This window comes from Equus asinus, chromosome 5 (genome assembly GCF_041296235.1).
Source record: "Equus asinus isolate D_3611 breed Donkey chromosome 5, EquAss-T2T_v2, whole genome shotgun sequence".
Taxonomy (NCBI): domain Eukaryota; kingdom Metazoa; phylum Chordata; class Mammalia; order Perissodactyla; family Equidae; genus Equus; species Equus asinus.
This window is the reverse complement of record NC_091794.1, coordinates 94,273,735-94,292,411: the sequence shown is the minus strand read 5'-3', so window position 1 is coordinate 94,292,411 and position 18,677 is coordinate 94,273,735. Positions and strand designations below refer to the sequence as shown.

At 55.9% G+C, this 18,677-nt stretch overlaps 2 protein-coding genes across 6 annotated transcripts in view; both read right to left on the bottom strand.

Annotated features, from left to right (window-relative positions):
• CRYBG2 (crystallin beta-gamma domain containing 2) overlaps window positions 1–8,234 on the bottom strand; it is a 34,485-nt gene extending 26,251 nt beyond the window's left edge. For 2 of the 5 annotated variants that reach the window (XR_006527693.2, XM_044770073.2), the window contains exons 1-3: window positions 7,989–8,234; window positions 5,796–5,865; window positions 3,180–3,916 (exon numbers count right to left, since the gene is read on the bottom strand). Coding sequence is in view for 3 of the 5 variants with exons in the window: in XM_044770073.2 (XP_044626008.2) it covers window positions 3,180–3,916; window positions 5,796–5,865; window positions 7,989–8,104 (923 nt within the window). In the remaining 2 variants the exon portion in view is untranslated. The remainder of the gene's footprint in view (window positions 1–3,179; window positions 3,917–5,795; window positions 5,866–7,988) is intronic. The other 3 variants (XR_011503534.1, XM_070510638.1, XM_014854981.3) reach the window with 3 other exon arrangements.
• Window positions 8,235–9,540: 1,306 nt separating this feature from the next.
• Window positions 9,541–17,364, bottom strand: ZNF683 (zinc finger protein 683). The gene is given in 6 exon segments (XM_070511420.1): window positions 9,541–9,762; window positions 9,765–10,062; window positions 11,071–11,199; window positions 12,312–13,006; window positions 15,268–15,339; window positions 17,334–17,364. Coding segments are annotated over 6 exon segments (1,299 nt in total). The 3' UTR covers window positions 9,541–9,688.
• Between the last annotated feature and the right edge of the window lie 1,313 nt (window positions 17,365–18,677).

The following is an 18,677-nucleotide window of genomic DNA, read 5'->3' as shown; positions in this document are numbered from 1 at the left end:
CAGCCCCTAGACCTTATATTATAAGGGAAGTTAGGGCCAGAGATGTGCCCATGCCCCCAACTCCCCTCCTCCATCTCTTCTTTCCTCCTGAGAAGCTGGTGGAACCCAGAACTTTGACCCTGCCCTTGGCCCTAGCCGTGACTCAGGTTTTATGAGGGGCAGAGATGAAAGGGGCTGAGGCCCAGGGAAGCCTGACTTGACTCTGGGACCACTGGTAGCTATGACAGCATGTGGCCTGGCCCAGGACAGGGTCTGAGTGGCCCTGGAAAAGCCTTGTGTACAGGGAAGGTGGGGGCGGGGGGTGAGAAAGATCCCCAATCCTTCCCCCCAGGCCAGAGTTCTTGAGAGCTGGGCACAGTCAGACATCTGCGGCCCTGGACTGTGGCACGTCACTGAGCCCCCCTCCCCCATCCCCTGTCCTCACTAAGGAGCCCCCTTTCTTCCAGCAGAACCGCAGTCCTCCTTGCTGGGACCCTCCCAGTGTGGAGCTTCACCCCCTCCCTGAGCCCCCACTGAGTGTCCTCTCCTTTTCTGAATAACAGTGAGAACAACACCTACTCGCTGGGATTCCTTGTCCCTGGTGGCATTGAGAGTAGGTGGTAGAGCCTGGCTCTAAGTCACTGATTGATTCACTCATTCATTCATTCAGTGCTAATTGTGTTAGGTAATGTGCTGGGCCCTGGTTAGGTTCATCCAAAGCCAACTTTCCCATGCAGGTGGTATCCTAGGGTCCAGGGGTCAAAGAATTAGATATAAGAAAAGGAAGCACATTTGGAAGTCCCCATAGGCTTTGGCAAAGCAGCAGAACAGCTTCAAAGAAAGCTGCTGTAGTGGGATCAGATATTGTCAGTGATTTCCCGACAATCAGACTTCAGTGCCTTTCTCAACCCAACCAAGCCCTGACAACACCCCTGCTAGTCACTCATTCCACAGGCATGTGATCATTCACTTCTGCGTGCATACTTCAAGGGACAGAGAGGTCACCATTTCACAGTTGACCTGTCCCATCCCCAGGTAGTCATGACTGCTAGAACCTTCTTCAAACTATGCTGGAATCTGCCTGCCTATAGCTCTCCCGTTTTGTCCTTACTCTGAAGACACACCCCAATGACCCAGGATGCCTCTCCTGGGCCAAGAGAAGTGCCCATTCCCAGAGCCCTCTCTTCTCCAGGGCCCTAGGCCAGAAGTGGATTTGTTGGGATGGTGACCTGTGACTTCCAAACAAGGTGTGTGGGGCTGGGAAGGGAGAGGCTGAGGAGGGGGCGGGGAGAGTGTGGGAAAGAGCCTGATCTAACCCAACAAGTCCTGGATTCTCCCCCCTTACCTGTGAGTCACCCCCAAACTAGGCCAAACAAGTCAACAGGCCCACATGCCTACAAATACATGCTGAGTCACACAGGCACACACTGACACACAGACAGACATGGCACAGAACCACACAGGCACAAAAACACACACAGACACTTACATAGACTTACACAGTCAAACACACACAGAGTCATAGACACTCAGAGACACAGCAGACACACAAGTCACACACTCACAGAAACACACCAACACAATGACATACACATGTGCACATGCACAATACACACACAGTCAATGCATAGCCCCAAGCCCTCCTCCTCTTGAAATGTGCCTGCACTTGAACACACACACATGGATGCATACCTATCTTACACATTCCCACTTGCAGCCCCAATCATGTCCTGCCTCCTCACCCCCCCCATATTTGCCCATCCTGGCCCAGAGAACCCGCCCCTAGAAGGGGGACATAGAAGGATGCTGGCCCTGGAGGCCCCCTTCCTCCCTAAGTCAGCCCTTGCCTCCCGTCCGAGTCTATCATTATCCACCTGGGCCCAAAATAGCCAGGGAGTGGCAGGCAGAGTCCTCGTCCCCCCAGCTCCTTCCTTCTCCGTCTCCAAGGCCTGCCTCCTCTGCCCACTCTTCCTCTCTTTGCAGCCCTTCTCCCCAAGGAGGGGCACCCAAGCAGGTCCCTGAGCCAGCCTGGGTCCCACATCTCTCTTTTCCTCGGCACAGGACCGGGTACCCTGGCTCCTGCCCAGAGGCCTGGGCACCCCTGATGCTGCCTCTGCTAGCACGGTGCTGCCAGATCCACCTCCACGAGGTCACAGAACGCTCTGGGGCCCGCACAGCAACCACACTCAATCCTCCACTGTCTGCACAGGGCCCATGAGGCCCCTGCGAGAGGCAGGATAGAGAAGTGCTTACAGCACAGGCACCAGGGTCCAATTCTGGCCCCTTCACTTTCTTGTTGACTTGGGCAAGTGACGTAACCCCTCGGAGCCTTAGTTTCCCTATTGTAATCAGGGTGTGGGAGCAGGATTAGTCTACTTCATGGGGCTGTTGTGAGGATTAAATAGAATTATGCTTAGAAAACAACCATGAGTGACGGCCACCGCCGTCATCATCAGGGACTTCCCCAGCGCCCCTTCCTGGTGGTACTAGACAAGTTCCACATTCACTCCCCGGCAGTGAGTTTTACAGAACCCATCCAGCCCCCTCTCAGCCCACCAGGCAGACTTGGGAGAGTCATTTCAACACAAATAAAAACCGCGGCTTGGGAATCTCGGCGCCTGTTCCTGTGGCCGCCAACTCAGAGCCAGGTGGGATAATTATTGCCGTGACTGAGGCATTATTAATAAGCATCCCCTGCTATTTCGGCAACCCAACTCTCCGGAGTTCAAAGCATGTTCCTGTAACCACCTCCTCTTTCCTCATCTCCAGCTACCAAATCTACCTGACAACTCAAGGCCCAGAGAAGTTAAGCAACTTGCCCCAGGACACCCAGCACTTTGGCTGGGTGCCTATTCCCAGGCTGAGTCTGTGGTCTCCTGAACAGAACTGGGGAGTGGTGGGTGTTGCTGAGGAGGAGGAGACCCCTGCTCCATCCTTGCCATGACGTGATCTCCCCCTCCTTGAGTGGGCAGGAGAAGAGAGCAGCAGTGAGTTCCAAGAGGGAGTCTGTGGGTGAGGAGAAGGAGAGGAGGGCAGAGTTGGGGCGAGGAGGGGATGGCAGAGTCAGCTCATGCTCAGGTTGCTGAATGAATGGGCCTTGAGTTGGAGAAGCCAGGAGATAAGGCAGAGACCCAAGAAGAGGCAGCCAGGCCAGTCTCCCCTCCCACTGTTGCCCCACGTGGGGACCCACCTCTACTCACCGTCTGTGTGGGGACCCAGGCGTCTGGCTGGCCTGGAGCTCCTGCCGCTGGTCCGTGCTCCCCTGATGCCGTGGGGCTCTCAGCTGGGGCTCCTGGGGCGGGTCGGTCAGCCACCCCGTGATGGGGCGGGGCCCCTGGAGAGGCTCCTGCCAGCCTCTGGATTCCTCAGGGCCGCAGGGGTGGGGAGCTGGTTGGGCCGGTTTCGGCTCCTCACACTCCTCCCCAGGTGCCTGCCCACGCCCCTGCAGGGTGACAGTGATGTGGTAGCGGGTCCTCCTGGTAGAGGGACGCTGGTGTAGGGCCTGGGCTGGCTCTGGCAGGGCTGGCCCTGGGGTGGCAGACTCGCCCTTTGCCCCTTCTGCCATGGGGAAGGATACTGGGCGGGGCAGCAGGACTTCCAGGTTGCCGGGTGGCTCAGGCCTCAGAGGAACCTCTGGGGCTGTGTACGAGGGTGACAGGCAAGTACAGCCTGGGGTTCCCTGTTCCAGATGTCCAGGAGCTGGCACGGGGCTTGAGGGACACCTGGCATCAGCAGGCTCTGCTGAGGCCACTGCCAGTGTCAAGCTCTCTGGCCGCACAGAGGCATAGTTGGCTAGGTCGGAGGCGCTGCCCACAGCTGGCCTCTGTAGGCGCCCCAGGGGCTGAGCAGGCCCCCCTGAGCTGTGTCGTCGCTTCCAAAGCCAGGAACCATGGCTCCCTGCCCGAAGGTCCCATTCTGAGTGGCTCTGGGCTTGGGCCTGAGGGAAATCAGAGACAGGGTTCTGGTGACAGCATCTCCTCCCTGTCCTCCAGGGACCCCCTAAACACTTCTGGCTGCCCTCCTTGGCACAGGAGAAGCTGAGCAGAGCTATGACGCCAAGCAGACACCCTAAGAAGAGGCTGCCGGGGCCACGAGAACTGGAGAAAGGAGCAGAGCTTTAAGAAGCCCTTCAGCATTTAACTCACCGCCACCCCCCCCCCACCCGATTCTACAGATGAGGAAAGTGAGGCCCAGAGAGGACATGAAGGACTCAAGTCACAGAGTGAGGGCCCAACTCTCAGGCCAGTTGCTGCTTGCCCAGGCGTCCACAGGCCTCTGGCCCTTTGGCACCAGCTGCCCAGGGGATTAGGGGCTGTGTGGGCATGCCTGCCACAAGTGCCCATGGGCTCTGCCTGCTCCAGGCTTCCAGAGAGCCTCAGCCACCTCCCCAGCACCCTCCTAGCCCGAGATTCCCAAGCACACCTGGGAGGAAGTACCTGGGCATAGAGATGTACCTGGGACATGAAGGAGCCAGGGAAGAGGGTTCCCCTAAAAGTGGGACAAACCTGACCTCTGTCTCCTGTCTTTCTCTGGGGCCAAGCCTGGCTGTGGGGGTGAGGGGAGATCCCAAACCCACATGGACACTGTCCCCCAAACCACCAGTTTTCAGGGAGGGACTTGTGTCCTTGGCAACAGAGGAGCCAAGTCGGGGTCAAAATTCCAAATCAAGCAGGGGCCCTTGATTCCAAATGCCTCAATTTACTCACCTATGAAATAGATGCAACCTCTCATTCCCCATGTGGGGGCCTGGAACGAGCCAACCAGGCTTAAATCCCAGCTCTGCTGTTCCCTAGCTGCACCACCTCTTGCATCTCAGTTTCCCCATGTGTAAAATGGGTGTGATAACAACAGTATGTGCTCCCTGGGAGCACTGTGAAGATCATATGAGATAATCCATGCAGAGTACCCAGCACATAACAAGTACTCAATTAAACACTAGTTGTAATTGGGGCCGGCCCAGTGGCTCAGCGGGTTAAGTTCACAAGTTCTGCTTCGGCAGCCTGGGGTTCGCCAGTTCGGATCCCAAGTGCGGACATGGCACCACTAATCAAGCCATGCTGTGGTAGGCATCCCACATATAAAGCAGAGGAAGATGGGCACGGATGTTAGCTCAGGGCCAGTCTTCCTCAGCAAAAAGAGGAGGATTGGCAGCCGATGTTAGCCCAGGGCTAATCTTCCTCAAAAAAAAAAAACAAACAAACAAAAAAACCCCACTAGTTATTATTAATGGTATTCAGGACCACAGAGAGACACACCGCTGCTTGAGCCACTTCCAGGGGAGGCCCTCTGCTCCTCCAAGGGGAGGGCCCCCTGTCACTGTCCAATACATGGCTCAGGTCCCCACTGCAAATGGGGAAACTGTGGCCAGAAGGTTAAGCCACTGGCCCAGCATCACCCCTGGGGAACCATGGCAGGAAATGGGGAAAAAGGGCCCAAGATGGGAGGAGGTCAAGTTAAAGGATGGAGTGTGGAAAAGGGGGCCCTGGGAAGGCACTGCCCCCATATGCCTCCCCCGGGGCCCCCAGCTTTAGGAAGCTCACGCTTCCTGAGCATCTAGGCCCCCTGCTGGATGCTCCACATCCATTACCTTATTTCTCACAGCAGTCCTGAGTGGCATTATCGTCCCCATTTTGCAGAGGGGAAACTGAGGCCCAGAGGTAAGGAGTGATCTGCCCAGGGTCACACAGTGAATCAGTGGCAGAGGGAGGACTAGAGAACTCCAGGTGCCTGACGCGTAGGTCAGGGTTCTCAGGGCCTGCCCAGCCCCTCCCAGAGCTTCAGCTCCCTCCCTTCCTCCCCTTTGGATTCCTTCCTACCTTGAGGCTGACATTGCTGGTGCTGCCCTGGCCCTGGGCCAGGTCAGGGCAGCTCTGGCCACCCCAGGGCCTGGGAAGGAAGCACAGGGAAGAAAGTGAAGTAGCTTCCTCCTCTCCCATCCCCAAGACTGGACCCACTTCTCTCAGGGTCCACAGGCAGGATGAGCTCCTGAAACCTGGTCGCGGGAGGTCTGTGCTGCAGCCTCCTCTCCGCTCCCTCCCTCGGCATCCACTCCACCCCAGACAGAGAAAGAGACAGGGATGGGCTTAGGGCAAAAATTGGGACTAGGCCTATATTAGGGTCAGGATAAAGAAAAAAGACAGTGCCCCGATCATTTAAAAGCTCGCCATCTGCTGAGGCCCTCCCTGGGCCAGGCTTAGCACTAGGCATTGTGCCTACATGATCACCTTTAAGCCACACAATAATCCTAAAAGGTGGGTATTAGTGCCCCCATTGTTCAGATGAGGAAACTGAGGCCCAGAGAGGCGAAGTGACTTGCCTGGAGTCACACAGCTAGTGAGCCTTGGAGTTAAGACACTGGGACCAAGTGAAGTTAAGACATTGGGGCATAAGGCTGGTTGGACATCACTGTACTAATGGGGCAAAGATGAAGAAGCGCCTTGGCTGCCTCCTCCAGGCACTCTGCCCCCCCCCCCCCCAGGCAATTAGCAGGGATCGGAGGCCTGGGCCTCAGTGCTGGAGTCCCATTGCCACAGCTGGTGAGAACAGAGTCCAAGTGCACACAGGGGGATGTGTCATCCTGCTGGCCCAGGAGCCTGCGCAGTCAGCCCCCCCCCCGCCCCCCCACCCAGCCTTCCACATGCCTGACTCACCTGCACCCCAACCCCACCTCCTCTCAAGTGGGGAAAGGGAGGGGCAGTGCCACCTGGGCCTATAGGATAGTTTCCTGCCAGACAGGGTAAAGGAGGAGGGCGTGTCCTCCAGGTGGGGGTGGGCAGGACACTGGCAGGGTGTGGGCACCCCTGGGCACCCAGGCTTCAGGCATAGTCCCCTCCCCTCTCTTTGGGGTGAGAGAGCAGTACAAACCCCTCCCCTCGCTTTGCTCTCACCACGCCCCCACCCCTCCCAGGGCAGGCTGAAGACAGCTGTCATGATAAGATCAGAACAAATTGCTGGGTAACTGCACAGACACACAAACACACATACCTGACAGCACACCCCAAGCTCTTTTTGGATATGGGGTTCAAGAGCTACTGGGGTCCTCTTGACGCTCCCCTCCCAGCTGTTCTACTCAACCATCCACACAGCCTTTTTCCCTCCACACAGATATCAGCTAACAGTAAATGGGCCCAGAGAGATGAAGTCATTTGTTCAAGGTCTCATGGCCAGTGACACCTGGGGTTAGGACAGAGCCCTGGCCCCCTGGCTCAGTCTCTCAAGGCAACAGAGCAGCCCAGAGTGTCAGGATGCGAGCTCTGGAGTCAGACTGCTCACGCTTGTCTCCTGGCTCCACTACCTCCCAGCTGTGTGACTTTGGCCAGGTGATGTCACCCCTCTGAACCTCCATTTCTGCATCTGAGTCACACGGAATATCTGCCTCATCAGAGCTGCTGTGAGGATTAAATGAGATTATCCAGGTAAAGCACGAAGCAAGTGGCAAATAAAGGGTTATTGTTCTTACAATCTGGGACGAGAGGGGACAACCTCTCTGTGGCATGTAAGGGCAAATGCAGTGCAGTCTAAGACAGCTCAGGAACCTGTCATACTCAGGACCAGGGGACGCGGAGACCAGAGGTAAACTGGTCTGTGATGTGAGATTCAAAGTCCACAGGGGCGGAAGGAACTATTGCATTTCGCTTAAACTGTCTCCTCTGGTGAGGAAATCCTAGTCTGCTGGCCACCAAATTGCAAAAGTGGTTTTTCACGTTGTAAAAGAGCAGAGGGACTTGATAAAGATCGTTTCACATTCACGTATCCAACATCATGGTACATCCACAGGTGTATTTTCATGCCCCGAGAGAGACACTCGTACACACTTATTTGAACATCGACTACTCTCTGGCCCCACTCATCCCAGGCCCCTCTTTCAGGCCCATCTCGTGCAGGCCCAGCTTGGGGGTACATACACACACACACACTCACACACCATAGGACCCATGGGCGCCCCCCACAACACACGCACACCATAGGACCCAGGGGCGCCCCGCGTGGCCGTCCCCTATCCCCCTCACCTATCCGGGGCTCTGGCCTCCTTCGGGGTCCGCTTCTCCCTGCTTTCCCTGCGGACCCCTAGCCCGGCCAGGCGCCGGGCCAGGCGAGCCCCCAGGCCCCCGCGCCGCTCTGCCATGGCGAGGGCAAGGCCCCGGGCTTGGGGTTGCCGGGGCACCTGACCGCTCCGGGCAGCAGGGGCCACCCGGATCCGCTCATTTGCGGAGAAACGCCTCCTCCGGCCCGCCCCCCTGAGCAAACAGCCGCCCCGCCCGCAGTCTGTGCGGGCGGGGGACCTACCCAGAGGTGCCCATGTCCCAGGGGCTGTCCCCACCCGGGCCGCAGTCCCCGGGCTGCTACGCCGAGCCCCCTCTCGGAGGCCCTGTTCTCGGCCCTGTCCGCGCTACTTCTTTAGGCCTTCTAGAGGTGCCTGGGGCCCACCTGGTGCAAGTATCCCCCAGCCCCACCTCCTGACCCAAGCTGGGCCTGTACTATGTGGGCGGGGAGCGAGGGACCTGGGGCGAGCGGGGGCCAGGAGGCGGGGCTGAGTGGAAGGTCTTCCCCACCAGAAGAAGGGGGCGCTAGAACACAAGGGCGGGGCAATGGGAATGGGCGTGGTCTTGCCGACTGGGTGGGGCCTGACCCAAGTGGTTGGCATTGGCCCGGGGCCAAAAGGGTGACTGGGTGGTCTTGGCAGCTGGACTTTGATTATCTGTGGGGGCCGCAGCCGACCCTGCCATTGCTCTGCCGTGGTGGGCTCCCTCGGAGTTCTCTCTCGGTCCTGGAGAGCTTACGACAGAGCGGGAATCCCGCCCAGTAGCGGGTAGGGAAGTCGCTCGGAAATCCACACGGGTGGGAACTGCGCCCCTGCTGCCAGTTAGCCGGCTATTATTCAAAAACAGCTGTTGTGATTTTAACCCTGGCCTCTTGCCTCCCAAGCAGAGTCCTTTCCCACCTGATGCTGCCTCTCTAACTCTCGGGTGGGGGTGGGGAACACTTGCACACTTGAGGGGATCCTCTGGGACAGCAAGGAGAAAGGTCATCAGGAGGGTCCCAGGTCCCCAGGCCCTCTCTGCCAGTTCTTCGCTGCCCTTGTAGTAGTCCTTGTAGGGCCTCTACCCCTTCCCTGAGCTCGGCACCCCTTTCCCTTAGCCTTTTGCCCTCTCTGGTGACTGGTCCTGGAACACAGGGGACATCATGCTTCTGGGTCTTGAGTGGACACTGACATCCTGCATTCCTGCCCCTCCACCCTGACAGGGGGCTCAGATCCTGGCATGTACAGAAGAATAAGCACAAACACCCCACCACCACCATGGCAGAGAATACCAGCTGAGGGGCCTCCTAGGAACTGAGAGACAAGCAGGTGGTGAGAAGCAGCAGACAGACATCTGGACAGGGGCTGGAAAATCTGTCCAGAAAAGAGGGCATTGTGCCCTGTGCTTGGCAACACAGTCTGCACCTTGCAGAGTCCTGGAGGGCTGGACTGTCCATCGGTGAGCTGAGATGGAGGGCCTGGTCCCCAACAGGCCCCAGACAGGAAGTGGAACCCCAACGCCCTCAGAGGTAGATGGCTGCAGGCACCCACCCTTGCACAGGCAGCACAGGCTCTTCTTGGCTGTCTCCTGACCTGCTCCCAGGTCAGGTGTGAGGTCCGGCAGATACATGGTGGCTTCCCCCTCCACTGTTGAAGCTCAGGAGGCCTCGGCACATCAGAGAAAATCCTTTAATTGCTCTGCCCCTCCCCCCTCCCCAGGGAAGTCCTGGCACCGTTGGTCAGGCTGGTTGCCCTTGCTTTCTCTTCGATACCAAGGTCATCTTGACCTTGTCCACATCCCAGCCCATCTGCCTCTCTGATGGAGCTGCCACAAGATCTCGTTCCCCCTGGTGCCATCGGGCAAGGCAGGCAAGAGACTCCAGGGACAGGTGGGTGTGAGCTAGGCCACAAGGCTGTGGGGCATGCAGCCGATGGTGCAGCTTCAGGTGAGCATGCTGGGTGAAGCGACTCAGGCAGACACTGCACTGGAAGGGCCGGGCCCCTGAGTGCAGGCGCAGGTGGGTCTTGAGGTTGCTGGAGCTGCTGAACCGCTTGTGGCACATCTGATGAGAATGGGCACTGGTGTCAGCTCTGCTCAGGATCTCTGCTCCTCCCCCCCATCTTGGAAACATCCTATCGCCACCTCCCTGTAATGCAGGCCTGGAAGCTTTCCCCTGATGATTTCTCCCTGGGACCCACAGAGTCTGGCATGTTGGAGCCAGGCAGACCTGCGTTAGTACCCTGGTTCTTTTACTTCCTGTGTGACCTTCTATAGGTGACTTCCCCTCTCTGAGCCTTGCTCTCCTTATTGGCAATGTGCGACTATTAATACCTAACCTCATAAGTATGGTGGACTGAATAAGATAATAGCAGACAACCCTTGTGCATGGGGCTGCAGCTTCAGCGGGCGTAATTAACATTTACTAGAGCTGCCACATGCCAGGAATTGATCTCACATAGATTTCCCAAGTACTAGTAACTCCTATATTACAGTGGGAAAGCAGAGGCTCAGAGGAGTGAAGCTACTACCCAAAGGTCACACAGCAAGTTAGAGGCAGAGCTAGGATTTGAACCCAGGTAGCCAGACTCATAACCACTACGTTGCTTTCCTTTCTGCCTCCGAAAACAGGGAGAGTCCCTACCTGTCTGACCTTCTAAGGGACGTGGTGAGGCTCAAAGGGGCAGGGTGCTAACACTGAGCTCTTGTTATACATAGTGCTTGTATATTTTGCACACACTATGGCATTAACTCCTCCGGCAATGCTGGGAAGTAGGTAATGGGTATCCACTCCCCAGGACCCCCCAACTTCATTATTCTCCCCTCAGAGATGTACATCTCTATTCCCCCCTCCAGGCCCAGGGAGTGACTCCAATATCACATCCTGGCCCTTCCAGGCTGAGGGGGGTCATTTTCAACCCCCTCCACCTACCTCCCCACCCCACTGTCACTTCCTGTCCTGTCTCCACTTTTTCAGGAGGATTGGGGAATGGAGGCTACAGGTGCCATTCCCCCAGGGCCTGGAGTTCCTCACCAGCCTGCACGAGCACAGGGGAGAGGAGTAGGGTCTCACCGGGCACTTGTGGGGCCGCTCCCCAGTATGTACCAGGTGGTGCTTCTGCAGGTGGGCGAGCTGGGTGAAACTCTTCTGGCACAGGGCACACTGGAACGGGCGCTCCCCACTGTGCACACGCAGATGGACCTGAGCCAGGTGTGGGAGAAAAGCTGCCAACTGCCCAGAGGCCCCCAGCAGGGCCAGGGATCCTCTCCGAATCTCTACCCACAGCCCCACAGGATCCCTTTTTGACATCAAAGACTCTCAATCCCCTTTCCTCCCTATCACCCACCTCAGGGCCTCTCTACCACTCCCCAGGATCCCCCTTCTCTTTCTGCAGCCCTGTAGGAGGGGAGAAGGCCAGGTAAGGGGTACCCCATGTATATATATCCTGAGCAGTGCTTCTCAAAGGGTGGTCCACAGACCAGCAACATCAGCATCACCTGGGAGCATGTTATAAAAGCAGATTCTCAAGCCCCACCCCAGACCAGCTGCATTAAAATCTCTGGGGCTGGGCCCTAGGAATCTGCATGTTCACTAGCTCTCCAGGTAGTTTAAGGCTCATTAAAGTTTAAGAGCTCCTGCCCTAGAGGATCCAGAAGGGCCCTTCCCTGATAACCACAACTTTTCCTTAACTTCAGCGGTTGCCAACTTGCGCATAGCTTTCAGTCTTTGCTCACACACAGAGATGCGCCCGTGGTCGCCCCCTGCTGGGCACTGCCGATGGTGACACCAACAGCACCGGGGCTGGTTTGTGGGATCCCACTTGAAAAACGCTGGTTGTCGGGTCTGTGGTCTAGACTCAGTGAGTCTCAGTGAAATCTGCCTGTTTGTTCCCCCACCTGACTTTCCAAGATATAAACAAGAGGAGGCTTAAACTGGGAATCCAAAAAGCATGGTTGTTCAGGAAAGGGCTTTGCACTAGATGCTGAAAGACTGAGATCAAGGCCTACCTCCACTATTAAATCAAATTGATCCTGGGCAAACCCTTCGCATTAGGGGCCTCAGTTTCTCTATTTTTAACTTAAATGAAATGGTCTCATGGACAGTCTTTTAGGGTGGAGCGGACTTGGGTGGCCATTTTATCCTGTATCTCCTCTCTACAGTCGTGAAACTGAGGGACCATCAAATGGACCATCCTAGAGGCTGCTCAGGAGTTCGTTCTGGCTTTAAGGTTCTTGATCAGGAAGCAGAAGCAGGATGGGAAGGGGGTCATTGAAGAATGCCGAGAGGGACAGCAGAGTCCAGGAGGCAGATACCTTGAGGTTGGAGAGCTGACCGAAGCTCTTGCCGCACACATTGCAATCGTACAAGATTTTGCCATTCTCTTTCTTCAGCGGGTAAGGCAGGGCTGTGGTGCCCGCCCGGAAGCCCAGTGGGGCCCGCTTTGCTGGAGCTGCCTTGCCAGCACGCTCTGGCCCTGGGGAGTAGGGCCTGGCAGCTCCAGGGCCTGGATTCCTGGTCTGGGAGGGTTGAGTTTGGCCAGGGTCTTGGGAGGTCCCTGGGTAGGGATGCAGGGTCTCCCCAGGGGCACTGTGGGGCCCAGGGTCATTGACAGTCATCAGCAAGCTGGGCATAGCCATGGTGGGATAGGAGGTGTCTTGGGGCAGCATGAAAAAGGGAGGAAATGGGAGAGAAGGTAGGGCCCCATAGGTGAACAGGTAAGGTGGAGGCAGGAGAAGTGGGTATGCAGGATAGAAAGGGTGGAGATGGAATGGGAGTTCTTTGGAGCTGGGAGCAAGCAGGCGGCAGGAGCAGAAAGCCAAGGGGCTGGGGCTCCCTCCATTCTTCCAGGGAGTTGGGGAAGAGCTGTTGTGAAGAGGGAAGGATGGGCAGGAGGCCCCTTTGCCATCTCTTTCTGGTCGGCTTCCCATCTTGTCTCTGCTCTGACGGTACTTAGCTGTGAGTTTCTGGTCATCGGTAGAGTCAGCATGTGGCCCTGGTGACTGGTGCTCTGAGCAGGAAAGGGAAGACGGTCAGTGCCCCCCAGCATGGGGTAAAGTTCTGCTCCCCATCTACCCTGCCCAGCCCAGGGTTGGGAGAGGACTCTAGCCTGCAAGCCTGCTGGGTGACTTGGGCAAGGCGTTTTCTCTCTCAGGGCTTTCCTGGTCTGCAATTGCACTTGCCAATAAAAGTGGCTAGTATTCGTGCCATGCTTAACAATTCTAGGGCGAGAAAATGGCTCAAGAAGCCTATTAGACAGTGAGGTGGAACAGTCAAGTGGTCAGTTGGATAAAGTGCTGTGGAGTTTAATGGAGAGGTCTGAGCCAGAGACAAATTTGGGTGCCATGGGCCCAAATGAGATCACATAAGGGTGACACCAGATCTACTGTGTCCAAAATGGTAGCCGCTAGATGCATATGACTACATTTAAATTAATTAAAGTAAGTACAATAAAAAGTTCAGTTTCTCTGTTGCACTAGCCACATTTAAAATGCTCAATAGGTATGATATTAGACAGCACAATATAGAACATTTCTATTATTCCAGGAAGTTCCATCAAACAGTGCTACGCTAGATAAAGAGAACAAGAGAGGAGAGAAGGAAAGAAGAGGGAAGGGGGAGGAGCAAAGAGGAGGAGAAAGGGGAGAGGAGGGAAGGGAAGACGGCTCTGGACTGAGTTCTGGAGCATGGGAGTATTTAGGAGGTACATAGAGAAGAGCTAGCAAGGGAGACAGATGCCACGCCACAGCCAGTGAGGTAGGAGTTAGGCTAGGAGAGATATGGAGTAAAATATTAAAAAGAAAATAATTTTGAAAAGTAGATTGCTTGGATCCTCATTTATTCACTCAATCAACTCTACTGAGCTGTGTCACTCTGTGCTCTGTGCTGGGGAAATAAAGGACACGGCAGCATAGTGCCTGCCCTACAGGAGGTCACAGTCATGTATGGAAATGGTGGATTACAACGCGACAAACCTAGAATGCAGGTATAGTGAGAGCCTGTTTTTATAGAAGAAGAAACTGGCCTCAGTGATGTGCCCGAGGTCATAGAGCTAGAAAGGCAGAACCAGGGCTCCCTCGCCAGCCCCCTGACTCCCAGTCAGTGCTCCTGTCTTATAATAAAGACCCCTCCGGCTCAAATGTTCCAGGCCATCCTGTATCCCCAGGACTTTGGCTACGCCTACACCAGATCCCACACCCATGTCTGAGAAAGCCACTGCCCAACTTCTCATCACCACCTTGCAAGACCCCTGCGTCACCAGGCCAGAACTCTAGGCTAAAATGTGGAAGTAAAGGGTGCCTGAGGCTCTGTCCTCACCAGTGACACTGGGTCCCCTTCTACTCCGGTCAGGAAACCTAACAGTTCCCCCCACCTCCAGCCTCCACCAAGGTGCAAACCCATGCCCTGGGCTTACTCGTGCTCAAGGCGTTCTCTTTGAGACCTTGTGGGGCTGTGCCCAGGGGTGCTGGCTGCAGGGCACACAGGTATAGGTCCAGGCCCTGGGGACAGGCCAGCAGGGCAGACCTGGCCGATGCCCATGGCAAGGGGCACAGCCAGCTGGCACAGGACAGGCCATGGGCATCTACTGTATCTGGAAGTGACCTGCGGGCTGGGAAAACCTGGAGGGCAGGGGGCAAGGGGCTTGGGGGCTGGGGGCTGGGACTCCTGAGTCCCTAGGATGTTCCCACCCCTAGTTTGGTTTCCAAAGTGGGAGGAGAAGCTAAGACCCACCACCACCATATCTGTCGCTCAAATGGATTCCCCTTCCCTTATCCAAAGATTTCTTTCCCCAGGGACTTTGGCGCCCACCCTAAGATTGCCCTCCTGCTGCCCCCTAGAACACCATGCGTGGTCCTGTTCTCCCTTCCACCCTCCTTTCCCAACCACCCTCGTCCCATCATGTCTCAAACCATCCACTGTGTTTTGAATGGAGCCAAGGTAAACTTGGAGAAAATCTTCATCAAAGACTGTAAACCTCAGAGGATGGCCCTGAGCCTCACTCCCCCTAAGGCCCAGGCCATGGTCATACAGCCAAGCCTCCTTCATGGCCCAGTCCCTTCTCATGTCCCACAGGAGAATCTGACCCCTGGCACATGGGAGAGGGTCTCTGGCACCTCAGGGGCACGTCCCCATGACGTGCCAGGGCAGGAGTGCTCAGGAGCAGGGGATGATGGGAATCTAGGTCCCTTCAGATTTCCCCCAGTTCCTCCTAAGGTCCCCTCCCTCCTTAAGCAGGCTGGTTTCAAAGATGGGGCTGGGACCCCACCTTACCTGGTTGCCTTGGCAGAGCTGGAAGTCCAGGCTGGGGGACAGGGAGCCCCTTGTGCTCCCCAGGGTCTTGGTCTTATGGCAACAACCCAATTCTGGAGCGGGTTCCCTTTTTATGCCCCCATTACCTGCTGGGAAGACAGGTCAGTCACAGATTGCCAGTGAAGGTCCTCCAGATAGGACCCTGGATTCTAGGGCTGGCTCTTCCACTAAACCATCATGTGATCTTGAACCAGTCACCACCCCTCCTGGCCTCAGTTTCCCTATCTGCAAAATGGGAAGGTTGGACTGGCTGATGTGTCAGGACTTTCTCAGTGCTGATATTTGGAAGCCAACAACGCTTTCCTAGTAGGTGCAGGAAGAGGATTGAATGGAGACTAGCCAATCAGAGACGAGGAGAAAAGCTAGCCTGATCCCCATCCCTGGGGAAGAGAGGAGAGAAGGTCCTCATGGAGGTTACTTCCAAGTGAGCTCAGAAATCTCGGGGAGCATTCTAGACTTCCTCAGGGCCACAGGGAATTGAGAAGCCACTCCCTTCTACACTGGGCAGGACTCATGACTCTCCCAACCACAGACTCCCCACCGAGGGGTGCCCCTGCATCCCGGCTTATCCACACAACTTTTCTGGACAGCTGAGGGAGCCCCTGTGTCCTGCCACTCAGACTGCCCAGGCTGAGATCCCTCGCCAGGGACAGTCTGAGAGAGCGGGCCAAGAGTCCCCAGGTCCCCTGACTGGCCTGGCAGGAAGACGCCCTGAGTGCTCAGCTGGCTGTCTGCTTAGTTAGTACCAGCTTCTTGGCCATCTTTCATTGGAGGCCACACAGCACAAGGATCACCTCAGCTCGGCAAATGCCCCAGGGTCCCCCAGCCCCCCAGGAACTACCCTTCTCTCTCTAACACCAGGTGCCCCTCGAACCCTCGCACCCTCCCTCAGCACAGCACCCTCGCTCCGGCGTCTCAGCCCTCCAAAACCCAGGATCCTACCCTCCTTCCCGACTCCTCCTAACCCTGCCCCAGTCTCAAGACAAATACCCCGAAAGGAGGGGCCGCCTGCGTGTGGCTATTCACCTGGCTCTGCAGAAGTCCCCTCTGGCTGGGGAAGGAAGAGGTGGGCAGGCGGGCAGCTGCTGCCTGGGGCTGAGGCCTCAGTGGGTGTGAGAGATGACAGGAAGATGCTACATTTGAAGTTGCCACAAATAGGAAGAGGGGGGCAGGCAGGCAGGCTGGGGCCTTGCGAGACCTGACAAGGGGGAGCCTCCCACCAGCCTTTACCTACCTGTGGCAACTCTCCAGGCCAATGTGATTTCTGGACCGCCATGAACTGGGGCTTCTGGAATTTCAGTATGTGGGAGCAGGGTGGGATGAGGGTTGCTATCTCTGGTTCTCGGGGAACCTAGATGGCTGAACAGTAGATGGACAGAGGGCTCAAAGGCTGGAGCTGGAGTCCTTCTGGGGACAGGGGCCCAGCTGAGACAGAGATGGGCAGTGATGATGACAAGGAAGACAGTGGTGGTGATGGTAGGGACAGGAACAGGCAGAGACAAGAGCAGGCAGCATAGGATACAGGGTGAGACAGAGAAGAGAGCAGGAACCTGATCTCACAGAGCAGAGGCCCAGGAGGCAGCAAACACATCTTCCTCCTCATTGTCCCATCTTTGCTCTCCCTATCCTGGGATATCCTTTCTCTAATCCAGAGAGAGCACTGAGGACCCAACAGGACAAGAGATAATCCAAGGACACAGTAAAATGCTTGTAAGGCATGACTAGGTATCAAAAGGGAGGTCTCTTAGGCCAGGAAGCTGCTTTTTAGAGGGAGCAATTGCATTATTCCTGTGAGCAGGAGAAGATGCAACACCCCTGGGGCCTCACAGAAATTCTGCCCAGTTGATGTGTCCACATTGCACAGTGTCTGGCCCAGTGTGACACAGCCCCAACCCGTCATCAAACTCCACCCCAGCCATGCCACCCATGTGGCCTGGGACACACAGGGACATCTCAGACTTTTCACCATGGGCCAGGGGCATATTATTGAAGTTTCTCTACCAGCTCAGCCTCTGGCTAGTACTCACCTCTGCTGTGGCCTCCATCTCCTCCTGTCATAATTATTTGCCCACGTAACTGACCCCTATGTGACTGTGAGTGTCTCAAGGACAGGGACTACTGTCTATTCATTTTTGTTTCTCATGTAGACATTTATTAGGGTTTTTGGGTGCCCAGCATCTGGAAGCTTTTTCCCCACAGGAGTCTGGAGGGAGGTAGAAAGCAGCTCCCACTATAAATGCCAAAATGGCCACATGTTTGATTCCAATCTGCCTGCCCCAGGACATGATATGGACACATGAAAAGGACCAGGTCAATTGGATGCCCTCATCCAGACTGTGACTCAGAAGCCAGCCCAGAGGTGGCGGGTCAGTGGAGACTCCATATTGCAAATGGTGCCACATCAGCTTCCAGGGTGGCAGAAGAGAGAAGTGTTCAGAGGGGGTTGCAGAGCCCTCTCTGTGTTGGTCCTGGGGCTCCAAGCCCCTGTTGACCCAGCTTGTTCTCCAAGCCTGGCTCTGCAGCTCTCACAGACCTTCTGTGTGCTTCCCCAACATCTTTTAAGTGAATTCCTTTTCTCCTTAAATCCTCCTGAAATGGTTTCTGTAGCTTACAACCAAGAATCCTGCATTATGCATGCCCCGAATAGAAGATGAAACAACAGGGCTCAGGCTGGAATATTCCAAGAATCAGGGTAGATAGCTACCTTTACAAAGAGCTTACTATGTGCCTGGCCCTGTGCTAGGGGCTGCATAAGCTTTATCTCATTTAATCTTCACAATAAGCCTGTGTGGTTGGTTTTATCATCTGCATGATGAAGGAACAGAAGCTAAGAGAGAGTAAGCAATTCACCCAGGCATACAGCAAGTAGCCAAGAACTCTCTAGTGCTAATCGTCAGATTCCACTGTCTCTTGGCCATGTCAGCCCACCTGCTCTGCTTCATTTCTGCCCCTCATGCTCCCTACCAACGTGTGTTCACAGTGCCCAGATGGCCCTCCCCAGCCTTGCTGCCCTTTCCCAGCTGCCCTCTTAGTATCCTTAAGATTAGTGGAGGAGCTCCTCCTATGGCACCCCTTGCTCTCTTGGTCCACAAAACTCCACTCCCCAAAAGCTAGAGCCCTGTCTGTCTCTCAGGCCACTAGCCCGCCTCTCCTACTGTCTTGCTGGAATCACAAGGGAGCAAGAGTCTCGCTGGGCACCCACAGAATAACCCGCTCACATCTCTGATGAGGATTCACACACACCTTTGGCTTCCATCTGCCAACTCCATCCCCTCCTGGCATCACACTCTGCTCCCAACTCTCAGAAAAGTCTGTACAACCTCTTGGTTAAACAAAAAAGGAAATGACCTTGGAGATGTCCAGGTCTTCAA